Raw genomic sequence first — 25,890 nt, 5'->3', positions numbered from 1 at the left:
CTGATACATATTTACATGGATTTGGAAAATTAGCAGCAAACAAATCTCTGGTGAGGGATGTTAATTACGCCTCTAAAGACGAGGTTTAGGTTTATTTGTGCCCTGGTACTACCATTACTGTAGTTTCATTTCAACCACAGACCAGTCCCCAATTTCATGGAGATCACACAGCTGACAGTCAGAGTGAGATGTCCCCTCTTTCCCCAGCCCCGCCTTGGCCTGAGAGGAAGTATTGACCTCCCCTAACCCTAGCCAGCTCAAGTAGGATAGATCCCTACTTGGGATATGGATCTTGTGAGCACTTGTCCCCCGATGTCAACCTAACCTAAAACGGGGATGAGAAAACAATTTAAGCTTCCTTTTTATACAGCCGCTTCAAAGACAGTTTAATTTATAGACTGTCTGGGATGCCCTCTTTATAAAGCAGAGCTGTACAGGTAGAGGAGAGTCATGTCTCAGTCATGACAAAGCACAGATGCTTTCTGAGTGTTGGAACAATGCTCCGGGTCGTCCTTGGTCCCCTGGAAGCTGCTGTTATTATATTTGGCAACATTACTTTCCCTGGTGACACCTCAGCCTGAGATAAGATGAGCTTCTTAACTCGGCAAGCATTCAGATTCTTGGTTTCACATCACCTTCAATTTGAATTCCATTACTTGCAATGCCACTTTTCAAATAATGGTAGACCCTATTAATTACCAAAGTATGAGTCTGAGGGTAAAGGTGAGCGTGCAATTATAGAATTAAATCAAGTCGCCTTTTAGCTTGTCCGTCCTCCTGACAGAAAAGATTTGGGCGAATTATGTAATTTGCTATAGCCTTCCTCTGCTTCCTTGTGTAGCATCCTCACACTGAATTAAAGCAATGGTCTCTTTAGGTAGTAATAAACAAAATCAATGGATGTTTTTGTGCTTTTTAGATCAGATTAGCCTAACCCTATTGTTAAGGTTTTACCATGATGCTAACTTACACAGTTTAAGGTTGAGAACAAAACAATAGGTTTACCAAAATTGTGTAATTTGGTAGCACGTGTCATACATGCTTCAAATGTCCAATTACAGATAATTATCAAGCCTATGTCAATTAGGAAAGGCAATTAAACGTAACCCACACAGGTAGCAAGTGCTGCTAGCAAAAATCGATTTGGAGATTCAGTAGTTGCCATGGTAACAAAAATTAATGTTATCAGGAGACCTACATTTGATCACTGTTCACATGTTCATGGTATTACTGCCTTCTACAGCAGATGGATGAGCATGCATTCATATCTTCCTTTTTCAAAATCGATACTTTTTTCAGTGTGAAACTGATTTCGACCCAAAAAGATACTTTATATCAAAAACCCTCTGCAAAGACTAGTTTGTCCTTCATAAAGTCAAGTCATGCTTTAGATGCGTCTCTCAATCTAACCATTAGAAGCAAAAAGGGCCACAATGTGCTGCCGCTCCTCTATCTAATCAGCTGGTGTAATGAAGCAATTTGCCTAATGGTTGAGCACATTCAATGTTTGGGTTTTGGTCTCCATGACAACGCAGCTGTCTGTAATTTGTTAATCAAGTCAGTGAAGGTTAGAGGCTCAAAGTGACACCATATTAGGAGTCAAGAGGTGGTGAGGTGCTTGAATCTTTAGGCTTTTTTGTCTGCTCTACCAGTAAAGATGCATATGCTTTTGGCAGGTTATTTAAGGTGTTAAATTCAATTGGATTTTTTTAAGGAGGGGTGACATTTGGAAAATTCTTATCTTTATTCATTTTAAACTTTCTTTCGATTATGACCTTCGATTATGACCTTCTGTATTTCGACAGTGTCCTTTTGCTTCATTCTGCTTCAGCTGGAGGCGTGTATTGTGCCAAAACTGCACGAGGTAGGTCTGTACTACGTAATTGTTGGGGTAAAAACACAACTCGGAGCTCCTCACTTCTAATAATTTTACGTTTATTGTGTGATTCTGCTTAAGCCAGAGCTGCTGCCATGGGGCTGAGACTCCCTGGGGTCTCTGACCCGCTTGGACTTGCTCGTCTTGGGAAGTTTCCCAGAAATCCCGAACCTAGGGGACCAGTCTACTATGAAAGTAATGATGGCCCAAGAGAAGCCGAGACCAAGTTTCTCAAGGTCCTTCAAGGCCAGTTCCACCAAAGAGCAAGCTACCCAGACTACCCAATTCCTTGGATCAACGGGCAAGCTACTCCCGGTGGTTTTCTTCCCAAACATGACCATGATCCCAGACATTTGGGAACACCTCCCAGAAGACAAGTTGTCAACCACTTTGAACCGGAAAATGATTTTGCCCCCTTAACTTCTCCGTTCAAATTTGCCCAACACAACAGGCATACTCGTATTCAGTACGAGCCTAGATTATTCGGATATATGGCCCGTGGTTTAGTTAAGCCTGTCCCACGTGATGACACGGTTTGGGGAGGGTTTCTACAGCCCCAGAGCATGAGTTAGGAACAGTAAAGAGATCGTTTGTATGTTCCAGTTGCTTTCTGGGGAAGGCCTTATCCATTCTAGGAGGAAACCTGCTAGTATAAATGGCTAAACCAGTAGAATTATCTCCTTCTGACCTGTGGCCAGGGACTTGATCTGTGAACATGAAACGATTGTTTGAACAAGGCACCCACCACGGGTGAACCGATTGTTAATTTGTGTTGAGTGCTAATCTGAGGCTATTGTTTTCTGTTATTAAAGGAAGGGACTTCTGTGTCGTCAGCAACATCTTGTAATAAACTACATTTTTCAATCAAAAATCGGTTCTCCCACAGCCCTGTGTGTTACTAGAGTGCCATCTATTGGTATGCCTAAGATAAAATATCTCAGAACATGGTGCTGTGAGCTCACATGCTGTAAAATAGACGGTTGAACGTTGATTCTGTGTCCTACTGTCAATCTGCTGTCCCTCCCTGACTCTCGCTAACAAACAGTATGTGTTGCAATAGTTCATTATGTGGAGACATCAGGGTATTGGACTTGACTTGGAAATACTGTTTCCCTAAATCAAAACAATTTGTGTTAAACTGACATGAAAACAATTGGATTTGGCATCAAATCAGAGAAGTCGGAAAGTACCTTTTGCTTTCTGTGGAAGGGCTTTTCTCAAGTGTCAATCCTGGCTTTCATCTCTTCCTGAATAGTGTTTGAGGGCTGCAAAATGGAAGCCAGATAAGGTTACACTGAACAGTCCATAAATCATCCCCAGCACCGGAGCGGGAGCCAACTATGAACGCTCATCCAGAACCCAAACAGGAAAGTAAGTGACAGAACAAAGTGAAGCAATTAACTTGGTTTCTTAGGAGCGGGTAGGCTGGGAAGAATGGCCATATATCATGTCGGATGGACAACTTGCACAGGGATAGAAGGTAAGGAGGCCTTGTCACCTTGGTTGACTGAAACCCACCTGGAAAGAGTTAATTTGGTCCTGGTTAGTGAAGACAGTTCATGGGCTTCATTGTAGCATGTCGTTATGATTAGGACCATGGTAGATCTTCCCAATGGGAGAGATTGCAATTTCCAACAGTGCAATTTCCTAGTCAGATCTTTCTGGAGAAACTGCTTCTGATACTCCCATACTTCCTCTAATCCTATATTTTGTTACAGCTACACACATTACACTATCCTGACATGATAGTGAGGAAATGTTTTTGGGAAAAAGAATTTGGGGGAACTTTGCTACAGCAGGATAACATGACAAAGACATTGTCACAAGTAGTAAAAGCATTTTGTAGCTATAACACCACAATTGTGTGCCGTTTCTCGATCAATGAATAAACAACCCGGCTCACTTGCAGCGAGCGAAAGAGAGAGAGAGACAGAGTCAACTGTCCATGAACAAACATTGGGGCGAGAGCCAACCTTGGCCCTAACCTGAGCGATGCTAATTGAGCACACTTGTTTCACAAACACTGACAACTAAATGCTGAGAGTCAGTTTCAAACCACGTGACGAGGCTTCAAGTTATGCTCTGCTGAATTCTTCCCCCCACTCCTCAAAGGGGTGACAGCGTCTGCGAAGCCCCAGAGTGAAGCACCTCTCACGCACAGTGTAACGAGGGAATGCATAACGTTGCAACGCCTTATGTAAAGGCATGTTGTTTTGCTGCATTGGGCCCATGAGTGAACATGGCAAGGGTTACACATTTCCATAAGCATGCTTAGTTAATCCTGCTGCCCCTAGACCTTTCTCGTTATTTTGAAGAGCCTGGTCTGTTTTGCGTGATGTAGGTAATGTCGGCACCTTGTAAAAAAGGGTTTTTCCTTTTCAAGTTTGGAAGGTCAAGAGATGATCATATGTAAAGAGATTTTTTCATGGTCGCACTTTTTTTTTTGCAGATCAAAAAGAGTATTATTTCTGATGGTACTCAGGATTCGAAAAATACAGTAAATGAAATATTTCTCGGCCCCTGTTGTTGCCCTAAAAGGTTTACATGGTAAGTGCATATCTATCCATTCCCATTTTAGATAGCAACATGCTCGGCTATTTAAACACACCTCTTTGTTACATTATTTTAACACGCCTCTTCAAAAGTAATTTTGTGCCTAACACACAAACCAAGGAGACACCATGTGGCTAATGTGGTTTTTTTTCTTGGTCCTTTACTCCTCGTGTCTTCTTCTCCCACAACAGCCTCTCAGCGCCCACAACAGCCTGCCAGCACCACTGACCTGTGGTAAGGGGGAAATCAATAGTCAATTCCATTTTGCGGCCAGTGTGTGACAGGTACTAGATAGGAGTGGATTGGGTGCGTGTAGGGAGCATGAGCGTGAGTCTGAGCTGGTCTGACCCCCTCCCTCCTTCCCCCCTTTCCTCCCACCATCCCTCCCTCCCTCCCTCCCTCCCTCCCTCCCTCCCTCCCTCCCTCCCTCCCTCCCTCCCTCCCTCCCTCCCTCCCTCCCTCCCTCCCTCCCTCCCTCCCTCCCTCCCTCCCTCCCTCCCTCCCTCCCTCCCACTGTCCTCCTCAGGGTTCTCAGTAACAGCTATGCACATGCACAAAGCCCCTCAGTCCTATTTCCCAAAACCTCTGCCTGAGAAAATAAGTCAACTTGCGTGTGGGAGACCAAGAGGACTTTTTTTTTTTTTTTTACAGAACTTTTTTTGGGGGGGGTTGATCCACTTAAAAATGAGCACCAAAGATCACAGAAATGTCTACTTTGGGAGGTTGTTAATGCAAATTTGTTCAAGAAATTAACAGAGAGACGATGTTACATTAAATTAAGTGCATACACAGGAATCACAATCAGGGCAGGGATTCACCAGCTCAAGTTTGCTTCCGGCTCCAAGGTAATTTGAGTGCTCACTGAAAGGCCGAATGTTATACTCAGTGGATGGGGAGCACATCGTTTATTGCAGCTGATCAGGGAAAAGATCAAGCAAAATATGGCAACCGCACAATAATTACCTCATGCCGCTTTAATTGGTACCAACTTCTCTTTACTCTGTTAATTTCAATTTAGTGACTAATTAATGCATCGCTTTGATTCTTTCTCTGGTGGTCTCTGATTAACAGGTTTCATTATGTTTCCAAATACATCGGAGCGAGGATTCAGGGATGTGGGGGTTAGATTAAAAATTGAGTGTGTGGGTGACCTGCTTAAAATTAGGCTTCAGAAAGATAATTTTATGAAAGATTTTATGATTTAATTGCCAAGTAAACATGATATGGCAGGTGGATGTGAGTGTCCAGTGCAGTTTATAACAAATTTAAGAGCTCTATTCCAGTCTCTTCCATTCTAGTTCTATAAGTCACAGAACGTAGATAGTCACAATGAAAGGGGCATGCATCCCTTACTATGGACTTTAGGTTTTCTAGACATATTTTCCCTCTGGAGAGAAACTTGTGGCTTTACCTTTTTTGTAACTAATTTAACCTTAACATTAGATTAACCTAATCATTATATTCAAGTATTTTTCCCAACACTAGAATACATGAATACAAAAAAGATATCTAAGAATTAATAAACACTGTTATGCACCATTCTAATTAGAATTAGCAACCTTCCAATTAAAACCCCCCTTCCCCCAAAATACAGTAAATACCTCCCATGGTAAAAGGCACATGCCTCAAAATCGGTCACTTTCTCAAGTTCTGCCCTGTCATGTGATGGGCTACATACAATCTGGTGGCTGTTTCACAAGCCTATAGCTAATTCAAAACAAGGATGTGGCTGCTTGATTAAACACAAGTGCCCCTTGAATATGAGCTACATTCAGGGAGTTCATTTCATCTGATCCTTTCTTCATCAAAGTTTATGAAAGCCCTCTCTGGCCCTGCCGCTGTGTGTGAGTAGTGCTTCTCTCTGATTGCTTTTCTTTATCTTCAGATCAAGTCACTTACTGTTCCTTTCATTCTGATTGTACTTGACACTTGAGCCAAACAGAAAAGAAAAATAACAATATTTGATGTTGGAGAATGATACTAAGCCACAAGGCTGGAAAGGTAGAAACTGAATTACAAAGTTACGACTTAAAGTCTGACTTCTTTGTTAATTTAATTGGTAAAAATGTGTCCTATGAACTTCAGCCTTGGCTAAGAATATTTGGAAACAGTTTCCGCAATCATTTTAACAGCATTGTGTTTCAGACACTTATAATCTGTACATTTCATTTGGTGTATTAATTAAAAGAATAAGTTAAATAAGAAACTTTTTTTCAACACAGGATTCAATTTGAGTCGGGTAAATGTCTTTTTTTGGGGGTAAATGTCTTTACATTTGAACTTACATCCATGTAAAAAGAGGATGTAGAGGATTTTTGCTTTCCTCTTTTTTCTGTTGTTTTCTCAACAGAAGAGATTTCCGGTCTCTCTGGCCTCTGCTGAATACCTAATGTGTTTCTCTTGTGGGGAAACACTTTTGTCGATTTTACAACAACAAAATACCGTATGAGTTCATGATTGCCATTAGTCCTAAGAAAAACTTGTTAACGGAATATGAATTAAATAGTTAACATAAAAAAAAAGAGAAATAGAGACAGGAATGACACTGCTTTACCTAAAGAGGATATTGCCCAATATCGAGAGAAGGGTATGTAGTAAGTAACATTCTAACGCAATATGGTGGGAAAACATGTCTGTATCTCAAGTATACACATTGTTACAACATCACTACACATTGTTACACAACTCATCACACATTGTGACGTTACAGTATTATCAACATTCCAGTTTTTCAGTGGTGGGGCAGATTTGCTTCAAACTGGGTGTATCTTTTAAGCAAACACATTTGTTCCATAACAATAATTAATTCACATTATAACACAGTATTTAAGTTTTTATGACAGTCTTTTAAAATGTCATGTTAAGCAGAGTTTTCCCATGTAAATTACAGTATGGCTTTCAGACACAAAAAGATTGCAGTATTTCAAATGCTTTATGTTTATTTTAAAAGACAATGCAGCAGACTTGGCATTAACATGTTAGATTTAGTTAGATACAGACAAACATTTCCCTTCTTGATTAATGGAGCACTGCCACTCTCACTGAGTTTTGATGCTTCCAAAATAATGTTGGGGCGACATTGAAGGTAGTCAAAAAAGAAATCAAGGCAAACATAACATTATTTTTCTCATTTTGAGACAGGGGGTAGGGGCGCTAATTTGTCAGCCAGAGGCAATTAGCTCACTGTAATGAGACAAAAAGAAAATAAATGGCACAGCAAAGTGGAGACTTGTATGCACAAAGCTGATAAGAAATAAGTGAAAGACTTTCACACAATGCAAACACTACTCACATGGCAAGAATGCCTGGCTTGTCTTAAAATGTTCATAGTTACTTAGGTGGCCACATTGTCCTACTGAAATATTTTCAGTGGACGTCAGGAAACAAAAGAATAGCGTTACCGTTTTGTCAATTCAAGCTAAAATGAGTCGTTCCACTTGTAGAACAATCCCAAATAATGTGTTTTTTTTGTACATCACACAGTACCATCTAAAGAATATTGATGGTGGTGGCGCAAGTCTCTCTTTTTTTTCAAGCCCAAGGAGTTAGGACAGGGGATTTCACAACCTGGTGGTTTCAGTTGCCTCTGGGTTTGTGTCCCCAGGATGGTGATAACAAGCAAGCCTGTGCTAACCACAGAGCGACAACAGCCGTTCAGACTACTTCCAGGAAAGAATAGCAGTAACAAGCTTAAGGACAGACGATAACTGTTTTCTCTATCCTCTCAGACTGCACAGAGGCACAGACATGTCCTGACGGTAGCCATCTTTCCAGTGGAGTTCCGAACAAGGTCCCAGAGTGATCACCAAGTCTTATGTGAATGTGGAATTGTGAGTATTTAGTATTGTTTGTTGGTTGAGTGTGTACTGTAGTTTCATGTTAACATCATTGAAGTTCAGTTCACAGAAGTATTCAGTCAACTTGTAATGGTTAAACGCCATGATATCTTTCTGATTTGTTTTGACGAGGTATAACACATCCCTTCCCCCACATTAAAATACGTTAGTGACCCACATATTCGACTGTTGTTTGTATTCCAAGGGTTGCCATTTGATTTGGTCATTTCTCATTTAAAATCAGTTATTTATTTTATGTTCTTATCAGCTTTAAACGCCATGGCATCGGCCTGGGTTCTCCCTATACTCCTGGCATTTGTGAAAGGAATGACAAATGGTGAGCTGTGTACCGTCTAAATTAAATGAGCAGTTTTAAATGGCACCACTTTGCCAATTGTTGCACAGACAATTGATTAGAATCCACACCCACATTGTTATAAAAAAAAGTGGCATTTGTAAAAGCAAAACCATAGATATGATAACAAATTATGCAGATGGAACACTCAATATACCCAATGATGTGGTATCTGTAAAGATACTTTTTCTCCCTGTTTCATGGTGTGTTACAATAGATATACTTCCAAATGCCAACCATTATTTTCTTTTCTTCCTGCGCCTCTTCCCCTTTATAAAAAGTCAACACGTCACTGTGTAGTGAGGTGCAGACTTCCACCCCTGTGGTGGCTTCAGGGTCACACGTAACAGCCTGGTGTGTCATCAGCAATGACTGTCCCCTGGTTGAGGGACAAGATGTTCATGTGCAGTGGCACCTTGGCCAGCACCTCGTTCCCAGCAGTCCTTCAGCAGCCAATGAGAGCGCAAGCATCTCCAGGGTCTTCATCTCCAACTTCACAGATACCAGAGCTTTTCTCACATGCTGTGTCCTGGTGGGCCAATCATGCCAAAAGGTTGGAGGAGTGGAGATAAAAGCTGGATGTAAGACTGGTTTTGTTTCTTTCTCTATTTGTTTGTGGCGCATCATAGATTTAGTATATGGCTTCAATGTATACATCAAGGATTTAGCATACAGCTTTTGCATTTGGCTAAACCTGAAATCTTGGGTTTCCATAGTTTCACCTTCAGTGCCTCAGAACCTTACCTGTGTTACCAATCTCACTACACCAAGCACTCTGACATGTAGCTGGGACCCTGGGAAGAACACCCAACTCCCAACACAGTACACCCTTCACACAGAGATCAGGTATCAAAGAATAGGACTTTTCTGAAGGTTTATCTTATGAATTGTGATATATTCATAATGCAATTTCAGATTTTATACAATATTTTAAGATGTCATGTTTTGAGAATTGTTCTGGTTCAGGATAACTTATTTCTTCATTTTTCAGCGACTTACCAAAGAGTGAGAGAAAGAAAATGTATGAAATTCCACTGGGGGTCCATTGCTACACAATTCAACGTGGGGATTTTGTCCTGTTCTCGGATATGGAGATATTCGTAAGAGCCGTGAATGCTTTGGGCCAAGCTACTTCAAAGCATCTGCTTCTAGAGCCTGTGGAGTCAGGTACGGATGTAGGCAGTGTGTAGAATCTGTTGTGATGTATGAATGTATTTATGTTAAAATCTGCAAATAAACTCAAAGAAAGAGTATTTTAATATTAAAGCACTGTCACTGGGAAACATGTTTATCAAACATCACTGGAAAAGATTGGCCCAGCACAATCCTAACATACTGTTGTATGAGTACTGACAATGAATGTGACTCTCATCCTGCAGCAAAGTTTGACCCTCCAAACATTCTGGCCATTCAATCGGAGCCCAATAGTAATGGTTGTCTAAAGTTCTGTTGGAGTCTGTCTGATCAGCAACTGTGGGTACCTGAGACCAGATTAAACCTGGAAGTTCTACTGAAACCTGCAGACAAAGAGCTGTGGAATGAGAAAATGGTGAAAGAAAATGTCATGCAGTGCCGCCTTCGAACACAAGTTGACTTAAAAACTGACAATTACTATTATAATCATGTGGTGTGTGTGTTTGTGTGTGTGTGTGATCCCAGCTCCTAGCACCGAGTGTAATACCAGTGACCCGTGTGATGCATGGTACACTTATTAAGGTATGTGGTCTGCTCCATGGAAAGGAGTACCTGGCACAACTCCGAGTTCGATACAATCAGAGCCCTTGGAGCGAATGGAGTCCCAGCCATGTTGGAGTCACCCAAGAAAAGGGTATACTATGCATCAACATTTTTGGGGAGTGATTTGATTTGATTTTGATTTAGTTTTATTTCAGACATATCGACATACAAAACAAAATGAAAAGCATGGAAATACAACAATGTTTTCACAAAAAAAAAAAAAAAAAAAATCTGTGTTGTTGAGATATGCCTGAAAAGGAGCAAGAGGAAGTTTACACTTAAATTTGACCTTCCTTTCGCTAAGCTTACTTTTCTCTCTACTCAGTATGCTGTAGTAATGTTCTACATGTTCTATCCTGCCATAGCTTTGGGTGAATTGATGTATTGACTTGTGTTGGCTTCTCTTAAAGTGCATGTACAGACAATCGTGTTCTTTCTCAAGCTAATGAGAAGTGGAGACCTTTCCACTTTTGACTGTCTTCCCTGTCTCTTCTCAGCTCCTACTGGAAGACTTGACTTTTGGACGAAGGTATCTGGGGAGCAGAGGAAAAATAATCTCACTGTGTGCTTGTTGTGGAAGGCAAGAGACATGCACACACACAGTCAAACACACAAAATAATACAGACTGCAAAAAAAAACTCAAATTGACACGACACAATGTTGTGTTTTCTTTCATTTTGGCAGTAGTTCAGAAACGATGTTCTTCTAATCCCTTGTAGCCGTCCACCCAATTTCGTGCCAATAGCAAGAATGTGTCCTACATCGTCTCGTTCCTGAGAGCACGAGGGGAGAAAATCCAAGTGTGCTCGACATCAGCCAGCCGCTGTACTTTTCAGCTTCCCAGAGAAATCAGAAGAGTGTTTCTCAGGGCTGTGAATGCTGCAGGGAGGTCCGTTCCAACGGAAGTGCCTGTCATTCTGAACAGAGGTAGCCTACGGATTATTTACTTTTTGGGTCTTTGCATTGAATATTTATGGGAAGGATTCAGATGTTTGCAAGATGAACGGTTCATCATTGGCAAAATCATTGGATTGTGTTATAAAAACGGATGATGTGTGTCCTATTTTGCATCTGTGACATGAACAAGAACTTTGTCGTTCTTGTCCTCAGCTCTGCCTGCAGTGTCAGATGTCCGTGTGGTTCCTTATGGGGATGCATCTCTAATGGTAAAGTGGGCGCCGGTCTCGTCGTCGTCTGACATCACCGGATATGTGGTGGAGTGGAGACCTTTGTGTGAAAAGGACCCACCCCACATCTTGTTTGACTGGAATGACAGAAACCAATCCAGCTTTGTCATATCACGTATGCCCAACAGTTTTTTTTTTTTTTTTTTTTATCTTCTAGTTTTGATTTAAACCCTTCATTGTGGACAGGATGCGCTTCGCCGATTTTGTTCACACGGTTTCTAGGGATGCATGAACATGGACCTTCCCTAATCCATTTATTCTTGTTTGCAGAGGGCATTGAGCCGTATAGGCCTTATGGGATCTCTGTGTACGCAACGTATGGGCATGAGATTGGCATTTCTCGAACCTTTGAAGCATACTCTAGACAAAAGGGTAAGTCGGTAAAGACTAGACCTTGCACCTTGGTCTTTGTGAGATCAAAGACTCAAATGGGGGGTCTTTGACCCCCTTTGGGCAAATACTAGGTGAGCTTATATTGCAAAGAAAATTACTTTGATACAATGCTTCCCTCTGCTGGGCATATGCTGAAGTAAACCTTGCTTTAGTCCTCTGTACTGTTTATGATAGCCCTGTGTTGTGAAAGATCAAAGCGTTTATGATTATTCCTAATTAGATTTTGTGAGATCTAAGTGTCCTTCCACTTGTATGACAGCCCCATCTGAAGCTCCAATTCTGAGGATTAGGAAGAACTGGCATCCACAAATTGAGCTGACCTGGGACGAAGTTCCTTTAACCAAAAGAAATGGAATCATCCACAGCTACAAGATATTTTACTGGACTAAACAGGGAAATGTTAAAGGTTGGGGAATAATATATATTTTGCATTTTGCTCTGATTGTCTTTCACTGAATAAGTCATGCAATGACACTTTCCCACATTTTTTTCAGTTGTGAATGGAGACCTAACACAAAGGACAGCGGTCTTAAATGAGATCAGCTCAACATCCTTCTTAGAAGCTTTTATCATGGTCAGCACACATGGAGGGAGTTTCAACGGGACAAAAGTTCAGTTTGTCAAACCTGAGACCATAGGTTTGTATATTTGTCTATAAATCTGTATACGTGTGGTGGTGATGTATATATGGATGGTACTGATGCATCACAAAAACAAAATTAAAGGCTTTTTTTCTGCTTCCTTTATTTTAGATGCCCTGGAAGTTGTCATGGCTGTGATTGTAGTTTGTGTTGGTGTGTCATTGTTTGTCATCTTTACAGCTTTAACCTGTTTCACAAAGCAGAAGCGGTGAGCCTTTTACTAGTTCATCATATCAGCAATGACCTCAATCTTGCTTTTTTTTATCACCACATAATCAATTAATATCTTAAGGCTGAAGACGTGCTTTTGGCCCATGATCCCAGACCCAGCTAACAGCAGCATCAAGATGTGGACCACATCAGAAGAACTCCAGGTGTTTCTTTTTTTACTCTCTTTAGCATTCCTCTTTGTGCATGATAATATTGTGATAAAAGCAAGCAAATAACAATCCTATTTCCGTTATGTAGGATACTTCTCCAGTTCAGGAATTGTCCTCAGTCTGTCTATCTCATCTCAGCTTTATTGACATCCCCAACAAAATACTGGAGCAAGGGGGTGTAAAGTTTAAAGATGACCCTTGGTTGGACTATGGAAGTGGCAACGATACCAGTGACCTAGGCGAGTCCATTTGTGGCTCCCCACTCAGCCCTGGTTACTCCGGGTCACAACAAGAATCAGTTACATATGGCACTGTAATCTTTGTTGGTCCATATGCGAGCCAGCCAGCAAGTAGGCCAGCTAGTCAGCCAGCTAGTCAGCCAGCCAGTCAGCCAGCAGCTCAGCAAGAGGCCCAGTCTCATAAGTACTTGCGCTCAGAGTCCACTCAACCACTTCTGTATGAAGAGGAGCCTGACAGCCCCAAGTCATTCCTGGACACCCACATCTTTGACCATGGGCTACCCAGTGAAGAAATGGCCTTTAGAGAGTGTCAACATGGTGCCCCGGGACAGGGAGGGGTGGGCTTTCTTTGGGAAGACTTTCCTTTGCTTCGAGCATTAACAATGAATGATGCTGAAAATGATATTTAACCCCAGTTGTTGATTAGACATCAATTGAAATCATCTGAATTTGCATGCAGGTTACATTGTTCATTTGGATTCCAAGAACATTTAAGTATTGTATCTAGTCCAATCACAGACATCCCAAGTCTCCCGGAGGTTCTGGGAGTCTCCTGCATTTTCAATAGTGTCTCCCTGAAGCCTGCAAATGCTATACAATCTCCCAGGAACCGGGAGCAAGCGAGAGACTGGGGGGGGGGGGGGGGGGGGGGGTTCTGCATTTAATTGAATTTCTTGTACTGTTTTCTCTGTACCTATGCTGGTTTTATGATTGCTGTTGAATAAAAACTGTACACATGATAATAAATTTTTTTCACATAAATTGGTGATAATATTATCTGATAAGTTGTGGATAAGTGTATAGGAAAGTTCATATATTGTATTCATGCTGCATAACAACATAGGGCATATGTAGGGAATATTTACAATAGCCTAAATATTCGATGTAGTTTTTGTCAAGCGTCGAGTAAAATCAAGCATCGATTAACTAACCTAGACCCTTCTTGATCATGTTCTATTAGTTTAGTCTAGCAAAATGGCGGCCCTCCTGTAGGGGACAAATGCTGTCAAGATGTTTCATTTTTTAGCTGGAAGGCTCAAGTTGTTTGTGTATCCACTATGTTCCCAAGCTTGGCACTAAGAGGTGCTTTAAAATCGGCATCTATCGTTTTGCGAGAAAGTGGTTTTATATCAAGACTAAATGGGACTCCCCCAGGTCTCCCTTTGAAAAATGGGGCATGTTTATCGCATTTGATTGCAAGGCCTGCGAAAATTGGTGAGTATGGCAACAACCAAAAAAACACCTATAGCTGTAACTGTTTAGGCCTACTGGATAGATATGTCTTCGGGGGGAAATTGTTATAGCTACCTGGTTTAGAGCTTAAAAATGTTTTTAATATTTGCTGATTGTTTTTTATCAATACGTTCTTACAAAGAACATTCATTCAACTCTTATTTTCTTGCCAACGGGCTCCGTTTAACTATATGATCTGTGCATGAATTCGTTTTATTCTCCAAGACAGAGAAAAAAGGAGATTATTAAAAACGGTATGATATCAAGCAGGTCAGTAGATGGCACTGTACTTTCCAGAGGCCATGATACATCAGACACAGTCTTGTGGATGTGTCATATTCCACCTAGGACATCGCCTTTCAGAATTAATGATCTTATCGCAGTTATTTATGTATGGTGGCAAGGAAATGCTACAACATTTGTTCAAATTAAACTAATGCTAGAATGGGCTGGTTATTTGTATCTAGAGACCAAACAAGACTTATTATTAATGAGTTCTTCTGCTGATGAGTGGTTTTGATCAAGAGGATGTGGGGAAACCGCAGTGTCTGTAGCATTTATCACTACACTAATTAGGCTACTTATATTGACAGGAGGCAACCTTTCTTCCTTGCTTGCTCTCATAAACACGAAGCAAAATAAACTGTAACATAGTGATGATTTCTTTATTGTCTCAAGTTCAGCACATACTCCAATCCACTTGTTAGACTTAAAGTATTAAATGTGAAACATTTTGATTATCTTCCTCCAGGCACTGGAAGCTTTTCCATTCAGCCTGTTAGAAACTATGCCCGAGCTGCAAGAAAAAGGAAACCAGGTATGTTCTTTGAGAAAACAAATCTTCTTTGGAAGTATGTCACAGTTTTTTAATTTAATTTTTTATTTTTTTTACTATGTAACAAATACTGTGGGCACTTGATTTTATGCAGTGTTTCAAAGCCAGCTCAGTGATCTTCCTCCAACGATGTTGAAAATGGATTATGCAGCAGTTCCCCTTGCTCAAACGTATGTGCACTATTTTATGAATGTAAACACTGATAAGAAAACTTCATCCATGTTCTTACTTAACAAGGGGTTTGATTTATTAGATATCCAGTGCAATTTGAGTCTTCATGGTATTCTTTTCTGTGTTGACAGAACTGATGACCTGGTCAAGAGAATACTGACATTGGAACTAGCAAGCCATGTACGTCCCTGTGTCCTCCATTGGTCTGCTCTCACTGTATTTCTCATCTTTCCTAGTGCCCATAAATTATAATGACTCTGTGTATTATAATGACTTTGTAGTGTTCATAGGCTAATTTATGTTAATGGTATTGTATGCTGTTAGTAACTATCAGCTGCTAGTCAACAAGTCTCTCTAGGGGGGCGACATTTTGTTGCCTGATTTTGGAAATAATTGTATAATCCCTTGACACATCCTCAGAGTGAAAAGCTACACTTAAAAAAGGAGCAGCTGATTGCAAAAGTCCAGAGGGATGAATCTGACCGCAGCTCCACCGAAGTCAAGAGTAAATTCTAATTTTCAAAGTTGAGAGCAAGACACTGCGTTTACTCTAAGAACAATCAAGTCATAAATATGTTAACTGTGTGCTGTTTCTTTTTCTTTCTTCAGTTGCCCTTTTGACTGTGAGAATCAGGAACTATCAAGAGCACCTGCACAAACATGCAAAGGTATGCGTGGAACATAAGTAATGTTAAAGCCGCAATAGCAGTGACAAGAACACATCTTTCCACACATTTCATTATTTCTCCCCCGCCTCTTTGGTAAGAGTTTTGACAGCAGGATATCCTGTGTACACCCTGGCCTGAAATTAGATTGAGTTGTGGTAATAACTGCATGCTGGGAAATTATGACAGACCATACATATTCCACAAACAGACATTTGCCAAATTCTGTACTATTCACTGTCGTCACATTTTTACCCGTTATGATAATTCAGTCCTAGTTACGTACGTCCTAAAATGTCCCCAACTTCCTCTTTCAGTAAGAGAGGTAAATGTTCTTGAAGGAAATTATATCCAATATCAAGTTTTCCCCTATTAATTATTTTGGTTTATTGTCATAACCCCTTAGTTTTATGTCCTCTGATTCTATACATTTACTTTAGGACAAAGCTAACAAAAGGAGGATGTTGATGGCCATCGACAGCAGGAAGAAGCTGCTGAAGCAACTGAGGATGACTCGCTATGACACTTTTGAACGTGTCTGCCAGGAGTTGGATATCACCTATACATTCCCCCCTGAGTATTATAGGCGGATCACCCGGCGCTGGCTGACCAAGAAAGCCCTCTGCATCAAGGTAGAGAGCTCAAGGCCCCCGTGGAATCGATACACTTTCAAAATTGAAATCTGCCAGCAAACATTTTACTAACAATGAATGTATGACACTGCAAATCTGGTTCAAGCAGGTAATAGTTTAACATCAATATTTATTGACAGAGCACAGACACAACTTTGCTGGTCTGGTTTTGCTTCAGAAATTTGCTTCAGAAATTCAACTGGAGACTTTATCTCTAGACATCAATGGCAGAGACTATTTTTGGCTTATACAATGTGTCTATATCTGCCACCTGACCTAGCTTCATGTCATTGAATAATGTTACTTATGATAACTTGTTTATCATCATAAGCATGGTTTTGGCTGACCATGTGTTTTTTCTCTCAGGTCTTCAAAGAGGTACAGAAACAGAAAGCAGAACTAAGGAAGAAAATTATAAAAACTTCTCACACACAGGCTGACCAGTCAAAGATAACAGCCGCAGCACCCCAATAATATTGTTAGTATTGAAGCATGTTGCCGCTTTATACGATTTTGAGGAAACATTGGGATTATTGTTTATGAGAATGGTTGTTGATGCATTCGTTTCTCATTTCCCTCAGCAAAACAAATTGAAAAAATATTTATACTGCATAATGCAGATTACTGTTTAGCGGTGGGGGTTGTACTTACTTGATGGGTATCAATAAATCAACTGTGGTTCATCATTTGCAAGAGTTTTTATTTAATCGCTTTGGGTGTGTGACTGCAATGTAGGAAGATATGATTGGGATATAACTAAACAGGATGTGAAATAAAGGAGTTGTATTTTCTGATGGGATTCAACCTAATCTGTAAAATATATCATAGTACACAATGACTTCCCTGAATTGACTGTGAAGATGAAGAATTCCTACAAAAACTTTAAAGAAAAAAAGATTTTACACAGTATCACAATATTTGAACTGTTTTTCAGTTGAGCAATTTCATTTTGTATGTATATTTTAGTTTTGTGACATTTTTCCATTGAGCGAGTGTGTGAACTTGAGTTCACAGGATAAGAAGAAGAACATGTTGATCATCATAGGAAGTAGAGCAGTGAGTAACTAACCAGCACTTTGCAGAGCATGTGTGTCACAATTTCCTGTTTAGAATCATCAACTCAGATCTGTAAAGGGTTAGAGCAAGCGACAGCGGTGGTGAGTGACATGCTTCATCCTCTATCACATTAGAAATATACATTTTGATGGTATATACAATTACGCTGTGTCAAAAATAACAAATTCGTAATTAATAGATCTTGCATACAAAACTGTGAATTCTATGAATTACAAAATGTTCTCAGCAGAATGTTTTTCCTTTCAAGGTTGTAAAAATGACCAGACATCAGTCCTTCCTGTCTTAAGCATCCTACATTAACCGTGTGATTTGTCTTTAAAAGGCTAAAACTCCTCTACGCTGATTGTCATGTCAAACCCAGTAATAACCCACCAGCCTGGAGCAGGGTCATATGGTACCAATGTTCAGACAGGGGACTGGAGTACCGGACTATGTTCCTGCTGCAATGACTTCCTAGTGTGTGAGTACGGAGTGTTACATAGCATCATTCAGCTCTCCATCCTGGAAACACATGACATAAATTTGGCTTGGTTTAATGGTTTTGGAGACCTGTATTTTACAACAATGTTCAAATTTCTTACACAGGTGGCATAGGCTGCATTTGTCCAATAGCATTAGGTTGCTACACAGCGAACAAGTATGGGGAGAATCCATGTTTGGGATGTTTACCAGGAGGTATGACAGCCATGAGGACTCACATGAGGTTGACTTACGGTATTCAGGTACGTGCCCTCACAGACAGTGTGCATAAGACACTCTGGAGTACAGACATGTAGTTACACCATGTTTTATCTGTAAAATCTATAGCTGTGCTGTTAGGAAAGACAGCAAGGGTCAACTTTGTGCCTTTGTAAAATACTTTTGGTTCAGGGGGTGTTTTTTATTGTTATTCGGGATAATGGTTATTATGCTCACCAGTAACACAACATTGTATTCTTTTCTAACAGGGGACAGTATGCAATGATGCCTTGATGACCTTTTTTTGTGGATTGTGTGAGATATGCAGAATGGCACGAGAAATTCGTATCAGACATGGGGACGTTTGAGTTGACCATGTAAACAGAACAGTGCCTCATACATGAACACACACTATGAACAATTGAGTTGTTGTTGAATTCACTTTACAAATAGTAATATAACAATAACCTTAGTTATTCCCAACTGTCTAGAAATTGGAATAGCTTTTGTTATTTGGTATGAACATTATTACATTCAAGAAAATAAAGTTTTTTTGTATCTGAAACGCTGTTATCTGTGCTGTCTCGAGGCTTCAATGGTCACTGTGTAAAGTGAAATGTGGAATAACGTAATTATCCCACCTTGACGTAGACGCGCATCAGACATTACTGATTGGCTCGTTTCCTTCGTGACCTGGCAACGAAAGGAAGCTTAGCGACGCTTTCTACCATCATCGAATGGCTTTCCAGCTAGCTAGCTAGCTTGATAACTAAATTGTCAAATTCGACTGAGGAAACGGGTTATCGACCAGGTTATTTTTGTGACCTATTCAGACAACAAACAAACATGTCTTCTAGGACGCTTCCCCTGCTTTTCATTAATCTTGGTGGAGAAATGTTGTACATTCTGGATCAACGCCTACGAGCTCAGAACATCCCCGCTGACAAAGCCAAGAAAGGTAGTGATTCAGCTACTAAGCTAGCTAGCTAACATGCTAGCCACCTGTACAGTGAGAGACGTTTGTTGACTAACTACAGTAGCAGCTAACAAACAATATTAACCAGATATCAGTTGGGAGTTGAAAGTGTCTGTCTCGGTCTCTCTCTCTCTCACACACACACACACACTCACACACTTTCTCTAGTAGTCTATCTATATTGATTTCTTTCTTTATCGTAGTGTGGTTAGGAACGACAAAAAGTTTTTAGGTAAAGTGCATTGTATTAGATAGCTAATTTCACCTATATTGACCTAACCACATCATGAACTATCTGAACAGATAATACTTTTTATGATTGATTGGTTATCTATCAGGTAAAACGAAATGTTGCACTATTTTTCAACATCCTAACCTGGCACAAATAAAAAGAGCATTATTCATTTGCTTATTAACTTTTAAACTTTCCATCGTTGTAGCTGATTGGATAGAGGATGACAGAAGGAGAGGTATTTTGATGTTTCTCATGCAATGCATTCACTAGCTACATGCTCTGCTTACTCACGGCCTGTAGAGAAAATAAACCAACATGCTTATTCAGAAGCTAATGCAATGGCAGATTTCTGCCGACTATAAGAAAACAATTGACCTTTTTACCCATTGGTCTTCTCAAGCACAGTAATTTATTATTTACGCACCCTCTCCGTGCAAAACTGCATGTTTATTGGATGTCTACTTGTATGTAGGCATACTGTATTATTTTAATGCAGTTGCTTTGTTTGGGGATAGGTGAATTATACAATGGCAATAGAATTATGCACTGCTTGCTGCAGGAACAATATTGTAGTAAGCTCTAGTCTGTTACCATATTTTATATTTCCTGTACTTTTTTCCCTTGCCTTTGAACAGTGATGAATGACATAATCACCACCATGTTTAATAAGAAGTTTTTGGAGGAGCTGTTCAAGCCTCAAGAGTTGTACTCCAAGAAGGCTCTGAGGACAGTGTTTGACCGACTAGCCCATGCTTCGATTATGAGACTCAACCAGGCTAGCATGGACAAGGTAGGAGCAGAAGAACGCCTGTAGATTATCTTGTTGCAGCCTTCAAGCAGCTTTGTGCTGATTTTTATAGACTGGGTTGTGAGAAGTGTATGATGTCAAAACTATCTATCAAATATTTGCACTGGATCCTCTTCTTAGCAATAAATAAGTTTATCTAATTTGCCAGTGGATGTGAAATCATATTTTGCATTGCAGTTTGCAATGGTAATTTAGTACTGAGCATATGCCCTAAGTGATTTTGTTGCCCATTGCACCAATGTTTCTTTAACTTCATATTTCTTTTAAGGGTGATGTAATACAACTAATTTGGCCAATACATTCCTTATTAATTATTCATAATAATTTTGGGCTCCCTCTGGTGTACATGTTACAAATACAAATTTTCACAATACTGACGATGATCTTAGTCCATCTTAGTTGATTATGTTTTATCATTTTATCTCGATGCCAACAGCTTTATGACTTGATGACCATGGCCTTCAAGTACCAGGTGCTCCTCTGCCCAAGACCCAAAGATATACTCCTTGTGTCCTTCAACCACATGGATGCCATAAAAGACTTTGTGAAGGACACACCAAGTATTCTCAGCCAGGTTGATGAGACATACAGACAGCTCATTGAGGTACCAAAGCCTTTGCTACCATAGAGTGAATAGTGCTGTTGAACGTAGACTAGCTAAAAAAAAAACAGAAAGCAGTTTGATTCCGCAACATGGTGGATGTGGATTCCAAGTGCATTTGAAAAGGCCATGTGGTAATTGATACAATTGATACCAAGTGTAGCTTTTACCTTAACCAAACATTGTTATTTTTCACAGATATATTCACCATTGTCCAGTGGTGAGTTTCAGCTAATTAGACAGACTCTACTCATCTTCTTTCAAGACATGCACATACGAGTGAGTGTTAGCTGTTTTACACTGCAATAAGGATTGTTGAGGTGGTTCATTTAATTGTTTAGAAAAGATGGGAAATTAGCTCAAAACATTGTCTGATTTTTATGTCCAGGTGTCAATCTTCCTCAAAGACAAGGTGCAGAATTCCAATGGACGTTTTGTCCTCCCTACTACTGGTCCTGTTCCCTATGGAACACAAATTCCTGGACTCATCAGGTAACATGGAAATAATGCTCTAATTACACCCAAACAAAGTACAGTCCTAATAAACAACACTACTAGTCTATCTATTCACAACCCGTTGGATGCTGTAGAAGTTTGCTCTCTGTTATATATGTCAATTAACTTGGTGTCTATTTAATGCCACATACTGCATTTCTCCCAGATTCCGCCCACTGCCATAGACTGTCTTCTTTGGACAGGCGTAACTGCAGCTAATTGCATTACAGAGGCTGTGTTCATCAAGCAGCCGTTTTTTCTAAATTTAGATTTGTCTGCTTTTAGTGTGTCAGTGGGCAGCCGTGCTTAAAGTGTATTTATCATGTCTAAGGAAGATTCATTATGTGTTTGGAACAAAAGGGCAAATGAAAAAATCGAAACTAAAGCAAACACATTAATTTTGAAGTGGATTTCAGGATGTTTAACTGCTCCTGGTGTAAGAAGGTAGCCTGGCTGCCAGTGTCATATTCAATACCCATTTCTTATTCTGTCTTTTTATCTATTCAGAATGTTCAGCTGCAATGGTGAGGAGATAAAGAGGCTGCAATTCCGTAATGGTGGGAACTATGCTGGTACTCTCCGTGAAGGATCCTTTGACATGTTTGGAGACAGGGTCATCAAACTGGGCACCAATATGTAAGAATGACTAGCAAACCGTCTGCAGACTGAACAGTAGTTATCAGTCTACACACTGAAGGCTAACCAAGGTTATTGGCCTCATTTTTTTGTGTGTTTTACTCAACTGCTTGCTTGTTTACCACAGGTATAGTGTAAGCCGTGCGGTGGAAACTCATATGTCAGGAACATCCAAAAACTCTGCACAACACACTAAGGTGAGATGGTAGATACAGCTACTCTATAGTATGAACAAGCTTGCGTCATACAAAACCAAACTGAAGTTATATCAGTGTCCACTGCATTTGCTTATTAAACGATCAAATGATGAGTTGTTCTGTCGAAAAGGTCATATGCTCTATTGTTGCTCCCTGTCGCTACATCACCCTAAATCCAATTAATACACAAGAACATCAGCAAAGGTGTTACTTCAAATTTGTAATATGCTCTTTTTCTCGGCATAGGTTAACACAGCTCCCAACCCCCTAGCCAAGGAGGAGCTGAACTTACTCGCTAGGTTAATGGGAGGTTTGGAGGTGGAAAAACCAGTTAATGCTGACAGCGGCTTTAGAGTCAATCTCTTTGCCACAGACGAAGAAGAAGAGTAAGTCCTCTTTTGACATGTATAGGTTAAATTAAGATAGCTGAGAGGTTAGGGAATCGGGCTATTACTCAGGTTCGATTCCTGTCCGTGCCAAATGACGTTGTGTCCTTGGGCAAGGCACTTCACCCTACTTGCCTCGGGGGAATGTCAATGTACTTACTGTAAGTCACTTTGGATAAAAGCGTTTGCTAAATGACTAAATGTAAATGTGGTCTGTCTCTGCTATCGTTGGAAAAGTGTGTTCAAGCCACAGCATGATGAGAGGACTATGTGGTATTTAATTGTTTTGTTTTTTAAATTAATAATGTATTTATTTTTGACATTTTTGGTTGTAGGGAGGCTTTGATATCGAGGCCAGATGAACTTTCATACGAAGTCATAAACATCCAAGCAACAAAGGTAAAATCAGCTAATGGCAACCTTATTTAATGCACCAGTATCAACAGTAACAAGCATAGGTCTTGCAAAGATACGTTTTTTACAGTGTCACTTCGAAGACAAACTAATTCAAAGTCAGACACCCGCTCCAATGGAAAAGCTAGTCTGATAGTCAAGGCTAAAGATTACATGTTACCAGAATTACATGAATGGATCTGTCTAACAGGATATTGAGGAGGAAGGCATAAGCCCACCCTGGGGATAATTTTCTACTAAGCCATTGGTGGATTGACTTCTCTTGACTTTTCAGGATCAGCAAGCCAATGCGGAGCTTGCCAGGATCATGGGGGAGTTCACAGAGGCAGGAGAGCCATGTCAAAATACCAGCAGCAAAGGTGATGACCTTTTAGCCATGATGGATGGACTGTGATATGTGTCTCCTTGACAACAATGTCTTGGGAAAAGGGAAAAGACCGAGTGGGTTAGGAACTGTGTTCTACTGCAGAACAACCCACAGAAATATGTCCGCTGACCCACGCACGCACAACATCTTGGTGAGCATGGGGATTTGAAATGCCCTTGTGAGCAGGTCGTTTAATTTGGTTGAACCAGTGAGTTCCTTGCTGTGCTTGAACCTACCTTTCAAAAGTTCTGATAGCCTATAAAATACGGTAGATAATCAATAAATGTTGTCTTACTGAAGCGTTCATTTGTGTCTTTGACACTTATGTGCTCCAGTTAATTTGGTGATTATCCCCATGAAAGGCATGACAATGTCTTGGGACATTTTGATTGGTTGGTTGGTTGGTTGGTTTGGCATTTTCATTTAAGGTAACTCTATATTCCTTATGTTATCACCCCATGAGATATAAGGTTCTGGTTTCCATGTTCACAGTTTCTCAGAATGTAAAGCCTGTAGAGGACAGTGTGGGTCCTGAAGGAAACCCAAGTGCACTTGTTTTTGTGATTGTAAGCACAGATCCTAAAAACATTCCCAAATAAGGCTCTACAGTACCTAATGTTAGCTGTATTCTATTTAGCTGTACAGGATTTAGCTTGTTTTTCCCATCACAAAAGTATCAGCTACGTGTGTGTGTGTATACATAAATTATGTACCTAACTGCAATATGTCATCAACAATTTAGATGTTATTGTTAAACGGTTTTAGGGTGAGAAAACAATGAGTAACCAATATATCATATTAAAGAGATGCAATATGACCTATGGTCCAACATACAAATATATTTCTGGAAATGTTATATTTATTTTAATTTGTTGGGTTTTCATTATGCTTTGTTTTGGGGGGTTGAGTAGATATTCAGAATAATGTCAATTTTGTAATAAATAGATTCAATAGAATGGGTATGAGCATCTTTGAGTTGCTTTTGTGTCACAGTTCTTCTCTGACTCTCTACTGTATGTTGATGATGCAATTGTGTGAAAATTGATATTGCTAGCTAGAAATGTTTTTCCTGCTGTTGCATGCTTTTCTATGGTAACACTAGAGGGAGCTGTGCATTTAAACTCTGGTCTATGCAAAACAGTCCACAGTTGGCAAACAAATTAGCACACATTTTCTTAATAACAATAATGAGTAATTCAGAGAAATACATACTATAGCATACTATTAATATAGCTTCAATAATATATCCATAGCCTTATCAAGAGTCCCAATGTGCCATAGAGATTGAACCAAAACCAAACCTCATGTTTACCTGAATAGGTTTACCTTTTCTTACAAAGTATTATCACATTGTGTATAGTACGTATTGCATATTCATCTGGTATTATGCATGCAGGAATACTCTGCCATGCATTTACTACTAACCCTAATGGCTTACAACAAGCATTGCTATGGTAATGTCACGCTGAGACATCTCTGAATGAAAATGGGGAAGGGGGAACTTGTCTTAAGGCTTGATAACTGTGAAACATGTCATTGCACAGAAACGTGCAACAAAATCAAGGCTCAAGCAGACAGAATGTACAGATGTAATAATAAATTGAGTGGGGCAAAGGATTGTATTGGTTTTACTGCACTACACTGTAGTGTTTTTGTAATGCATTGAAATGTTTCCGTCCCATGAGAGACCTTCATCCCTTGAGACCCCTCTCAAGGTATGATTCACAGTTTCCTTCAAATAACAGAGGGTTGGACTCTGTTAAACCGACAGGCTGACATGTGTTTTATGTGGCCTAGGGCACATTCAGTGCTGAGTCAAAACAGGAAACTTGTGTAACCTAGATCAGTCACTGCCCTTTAGATTGCCCTTGCTTGCTTTACAAGCATACCCCGCACCGGCCCACTGGTTTGAAACTGGTAGTCGTGGGCCGGGATGATTGCTCAATACGAGGGCTTCTAAATTTGGATGGGGTTCTTCAGTTTTACTTGATCGTATGGGAGGGTTATTATCTTTTTAGCACCAAGAATATTTTGATCTTTAAATATCTAGTGCAATATCTAGTTTATTCTTGTGCTGAATAAAGTGTATTAGTTCAGCTACTTTAAAGGCCTACAGTCCTGTTCATGCTACAAGACTCATTTATTTAGACATATTTGAATTTTCTACTACACTTGGTCAACATGACTTGATGTGAATGGATAGTTTAATCTTAGATTCTCGTTAAATACATTATAAACGTATTTAACACTGCCAATGCATTGGTAAAATAACTGATTATATATCAC

The 25,890-nt window shown here is 40.1% G+C and overlaps 4 protein-coding genes and 1 long non-coding RNA gene across 6 annotated transcripts; all 5 read left to right on the top strand.

Moving 5' to 3' along the window:
* Positions 1-1,529: 1,529 nt before the first annotated feature.
* On the top strand, positions 1,530-2,034 carry LOC146301352 (uncharacterized). The gene is made up of 3 exons (XR_014729574.1): positions 1,530-1,614; positions 1,806-1,864; positions 1,958-2,034. It is a non-coding gene; the product is annotated as an uncharacterized LOC146301352 (long non-coding RNA).
* Positions 2,035-6,134: 4,100 nt separating this feature from the next.
* Positions 6,135-13,833, top strand: csf3r (colony stimulating factor 3 receptor). Of its 2 annotated transcripts, XM_084670726.1 has the most exons (17): positions 6,135-6,273; positions 8,158-8,259; positions 8,534-8,602; positions 8,902-9,201; positions 9,337-9,466; positions 9,612-9,787; positions 10,000-10,169; positions 10,280-10,448; positions 10,855-10,937; positions 11,078-11,285; positions 11,469-11,660; positions 11,816-11,917; positions 12,198-12,344; positions 12,433-12,576; positions 12,691-12,787; positions 12,872-12,953; positions 13,048-13,833. In XM_084670726.1, exons 2-17 carry the CDS (start codon positions 8,250-8,252, stop codon positions 13,606-13,608), a joined length of 2,640 nt encoding a protein of 879 aa, XP_084526852.1. In that variant the 5' UTR covers positions 6,135-6,273; positions 8,158-8,249; the 3' UTR covers positions 13,609-13,833. The 2 variants fall into 2 exon arrangements, with proteins under 2 accessions (XP_084526852.1, XP_084526861.1); XM_084670735.1 differs by lacking the exon at positions 6,135-6,273 and having other exon boundaries at positions 8,144-8,259.
* A 331-nt stretch (positions 13,834-14,164) lies between these two features.
* On the top strand, positions 14,165-17,417 carry mrps15 (mitochondrial ribosomal protein S15). Its single transcript, XM_084670714.1, has 8 exons — positions 14,165-14,413; positions 15,183-15,248; positions 15,361-15,436; positions 15,569-15,617; positions 15,858-15,942; positions 16,047-16,105; positions 16,543-16,734; positions 17,101-17,417. The coding sequence occupies exons 1-8, from the start codon at positions 14,257-14,259 to the stop codon at positions 17,206-17,208; spliced, it is 792 nt and encodes a 263-aa protein (XP_084526840.1). The 5' UTR covers positions 14,165-14,256; the 3' UTR covers positions 17,209-17,417.
* A 365-nt stretch (positions 17,418-17,782) lies between these two features.
* Positions 17,783-19,044, top strand: LOC146301349 (cornifelin-like). The gene is made up of 4 exons (XM_084710254.1): positions 17,783-17,891; positions 18,134-18,271; positions 18,397-18,533; positions 18,759-19,044. Exons 2-4 carry the CDS (start codon positions 18,160-18,162, stop codon positions 18,855-18,857), a joined length of 348 nt encoding a protein of 115 aa, XP_084566380.1. The 5' UTR covers positions 17,783-17,891; positions 18,134-18,159; the 3' UTR covers positions 18,858-19,044.
* A 143-nt stretch (positions 19,045-19,187) lies between these two features.
* On the top strand, positions 19,188-25,203 carry oscp1b (organic solute carrier partner 1b). Its single transcript, XM_084710243.1, has 10 exons — positions 19,188-19,447; positions 20,336-20,490; positions 20,945-21,112; positions 21,308-21,388; positions 21,498-21,601; positions 22,112-22,240; positions 22,368-22,437; positions 22,684-22,823; positions 23,159-23,222; positions 23,512-25,203. Exons 1-10 carry the CDS (start codon positions 19,336-19,338, stop codon positions 23,629-23,631), a joined length of 1,143 nt encoding a protein of 380 aa, XP_084566369.1. The 5' UTR covers positions 19,188-19,335; the 3' UTR covers positions 23,632-25,203.
* Positions 25,204-25,890: the final 687 nt, after the last annotated feature.

This window comes from Hypomesus nipponensis, chromosome 2 (assembly GCF_054491055.1).
Source record: "Hypomesus nipponensis isolate SF chromosome 2, ASM5449105v1, whole genome shotgun sequence".
Classification (NCBI taxonomy): Eukaryota; Metazoa; Chordata; class Actinopteri; order Osmeriformes; family Osmeridae; genus Hypomesus; species Hypomesus nipponensis.
The sequence above is the reverse complement of the archived record's forward strand: the minus strand, read 5'-3'. Positions and strand labels throughout refer to the sequence as shown.

Bases quoted from the DNA above. Each gene is read 5' to 3' on its own strand.
- csf3r (XM_084670726.1), top strand. The intron at 11,286-11,468 runs GTAGCCTACGGA...TCTTGTCCTCAG, and splicing joins GCCTGTCATTCTGAACAGAG to CTCTGCCTGCAGTGTCAGAT. The intron at 12,788-12,871 runs GTGAGCCTTTTA...TAATATCTTAAG, and splicing joins TGTTTCACAAAGCAGAAGCG to GCTGAAGACGTGCTTTTGGC.
- mrps15 (XM_084670714.1), top strand. From the start codon at position 14,257: ATGTTCCCAAGCTTGGCACTAAGAGGTGCTTTAAAATCGGCATCTATC. The intron at 15,437-15,568 runs GTATGTGCACTA...CTGTGTTGACAG, and splicing joins GCAGTTCCCCTTGCTCAAAC to AACTGATGACCTGGTCAAGA. The intron at 15,618-15,857 runs GTACGTCCCTGT...ACACATCCTCAG, and splicing joins CATTGGAACTAGCAAGCCAT to AGTGAAAAGCTACACTTAAA.
- LOC146301349 (XM_084710254.1), top strand. From the start codon at position 18,160: ATGTCAAACCCAGTAATAACCCACCAGCCTGGAGCAGGGTCATATGGT. The intron at 18,272-18,396 runs GTGAGTACGGAG...TTTCTTACACAG, and splicing joins CTGCAATGACTTCCTAGTGT to GTGGCATAGGCTGCATTTGT. The intron at 18,534-18,758 runs GTACGTGCCCTC...CTTTTCTAACAG, and splicing joins GGTTGACTTACGGTATTCAG to GGGACAGTATGCAATGATGC.
- oscp1b (XM_084710243.1), top strand. From the start codon at position 19,336: ATGTCTTCTAGGACGCTTCCCCTGCTTTTCATTAATCTTGGTGGAGAA. The intron at 22,241-22,367 runs GTAAGAATGACT...TGTTTACCACAG, and splicing joins ATCAAACTGGGCACCAATAT to GTATAGTGTAAGCCGTGCGG. The intron at 23,223-23,511 runs GTAAAATCAGCT...TTGACTTTTCAG, and splicing joins TAAACATCCAAGCAACAAAG to GATCAGCAAGCCAATGCGGA.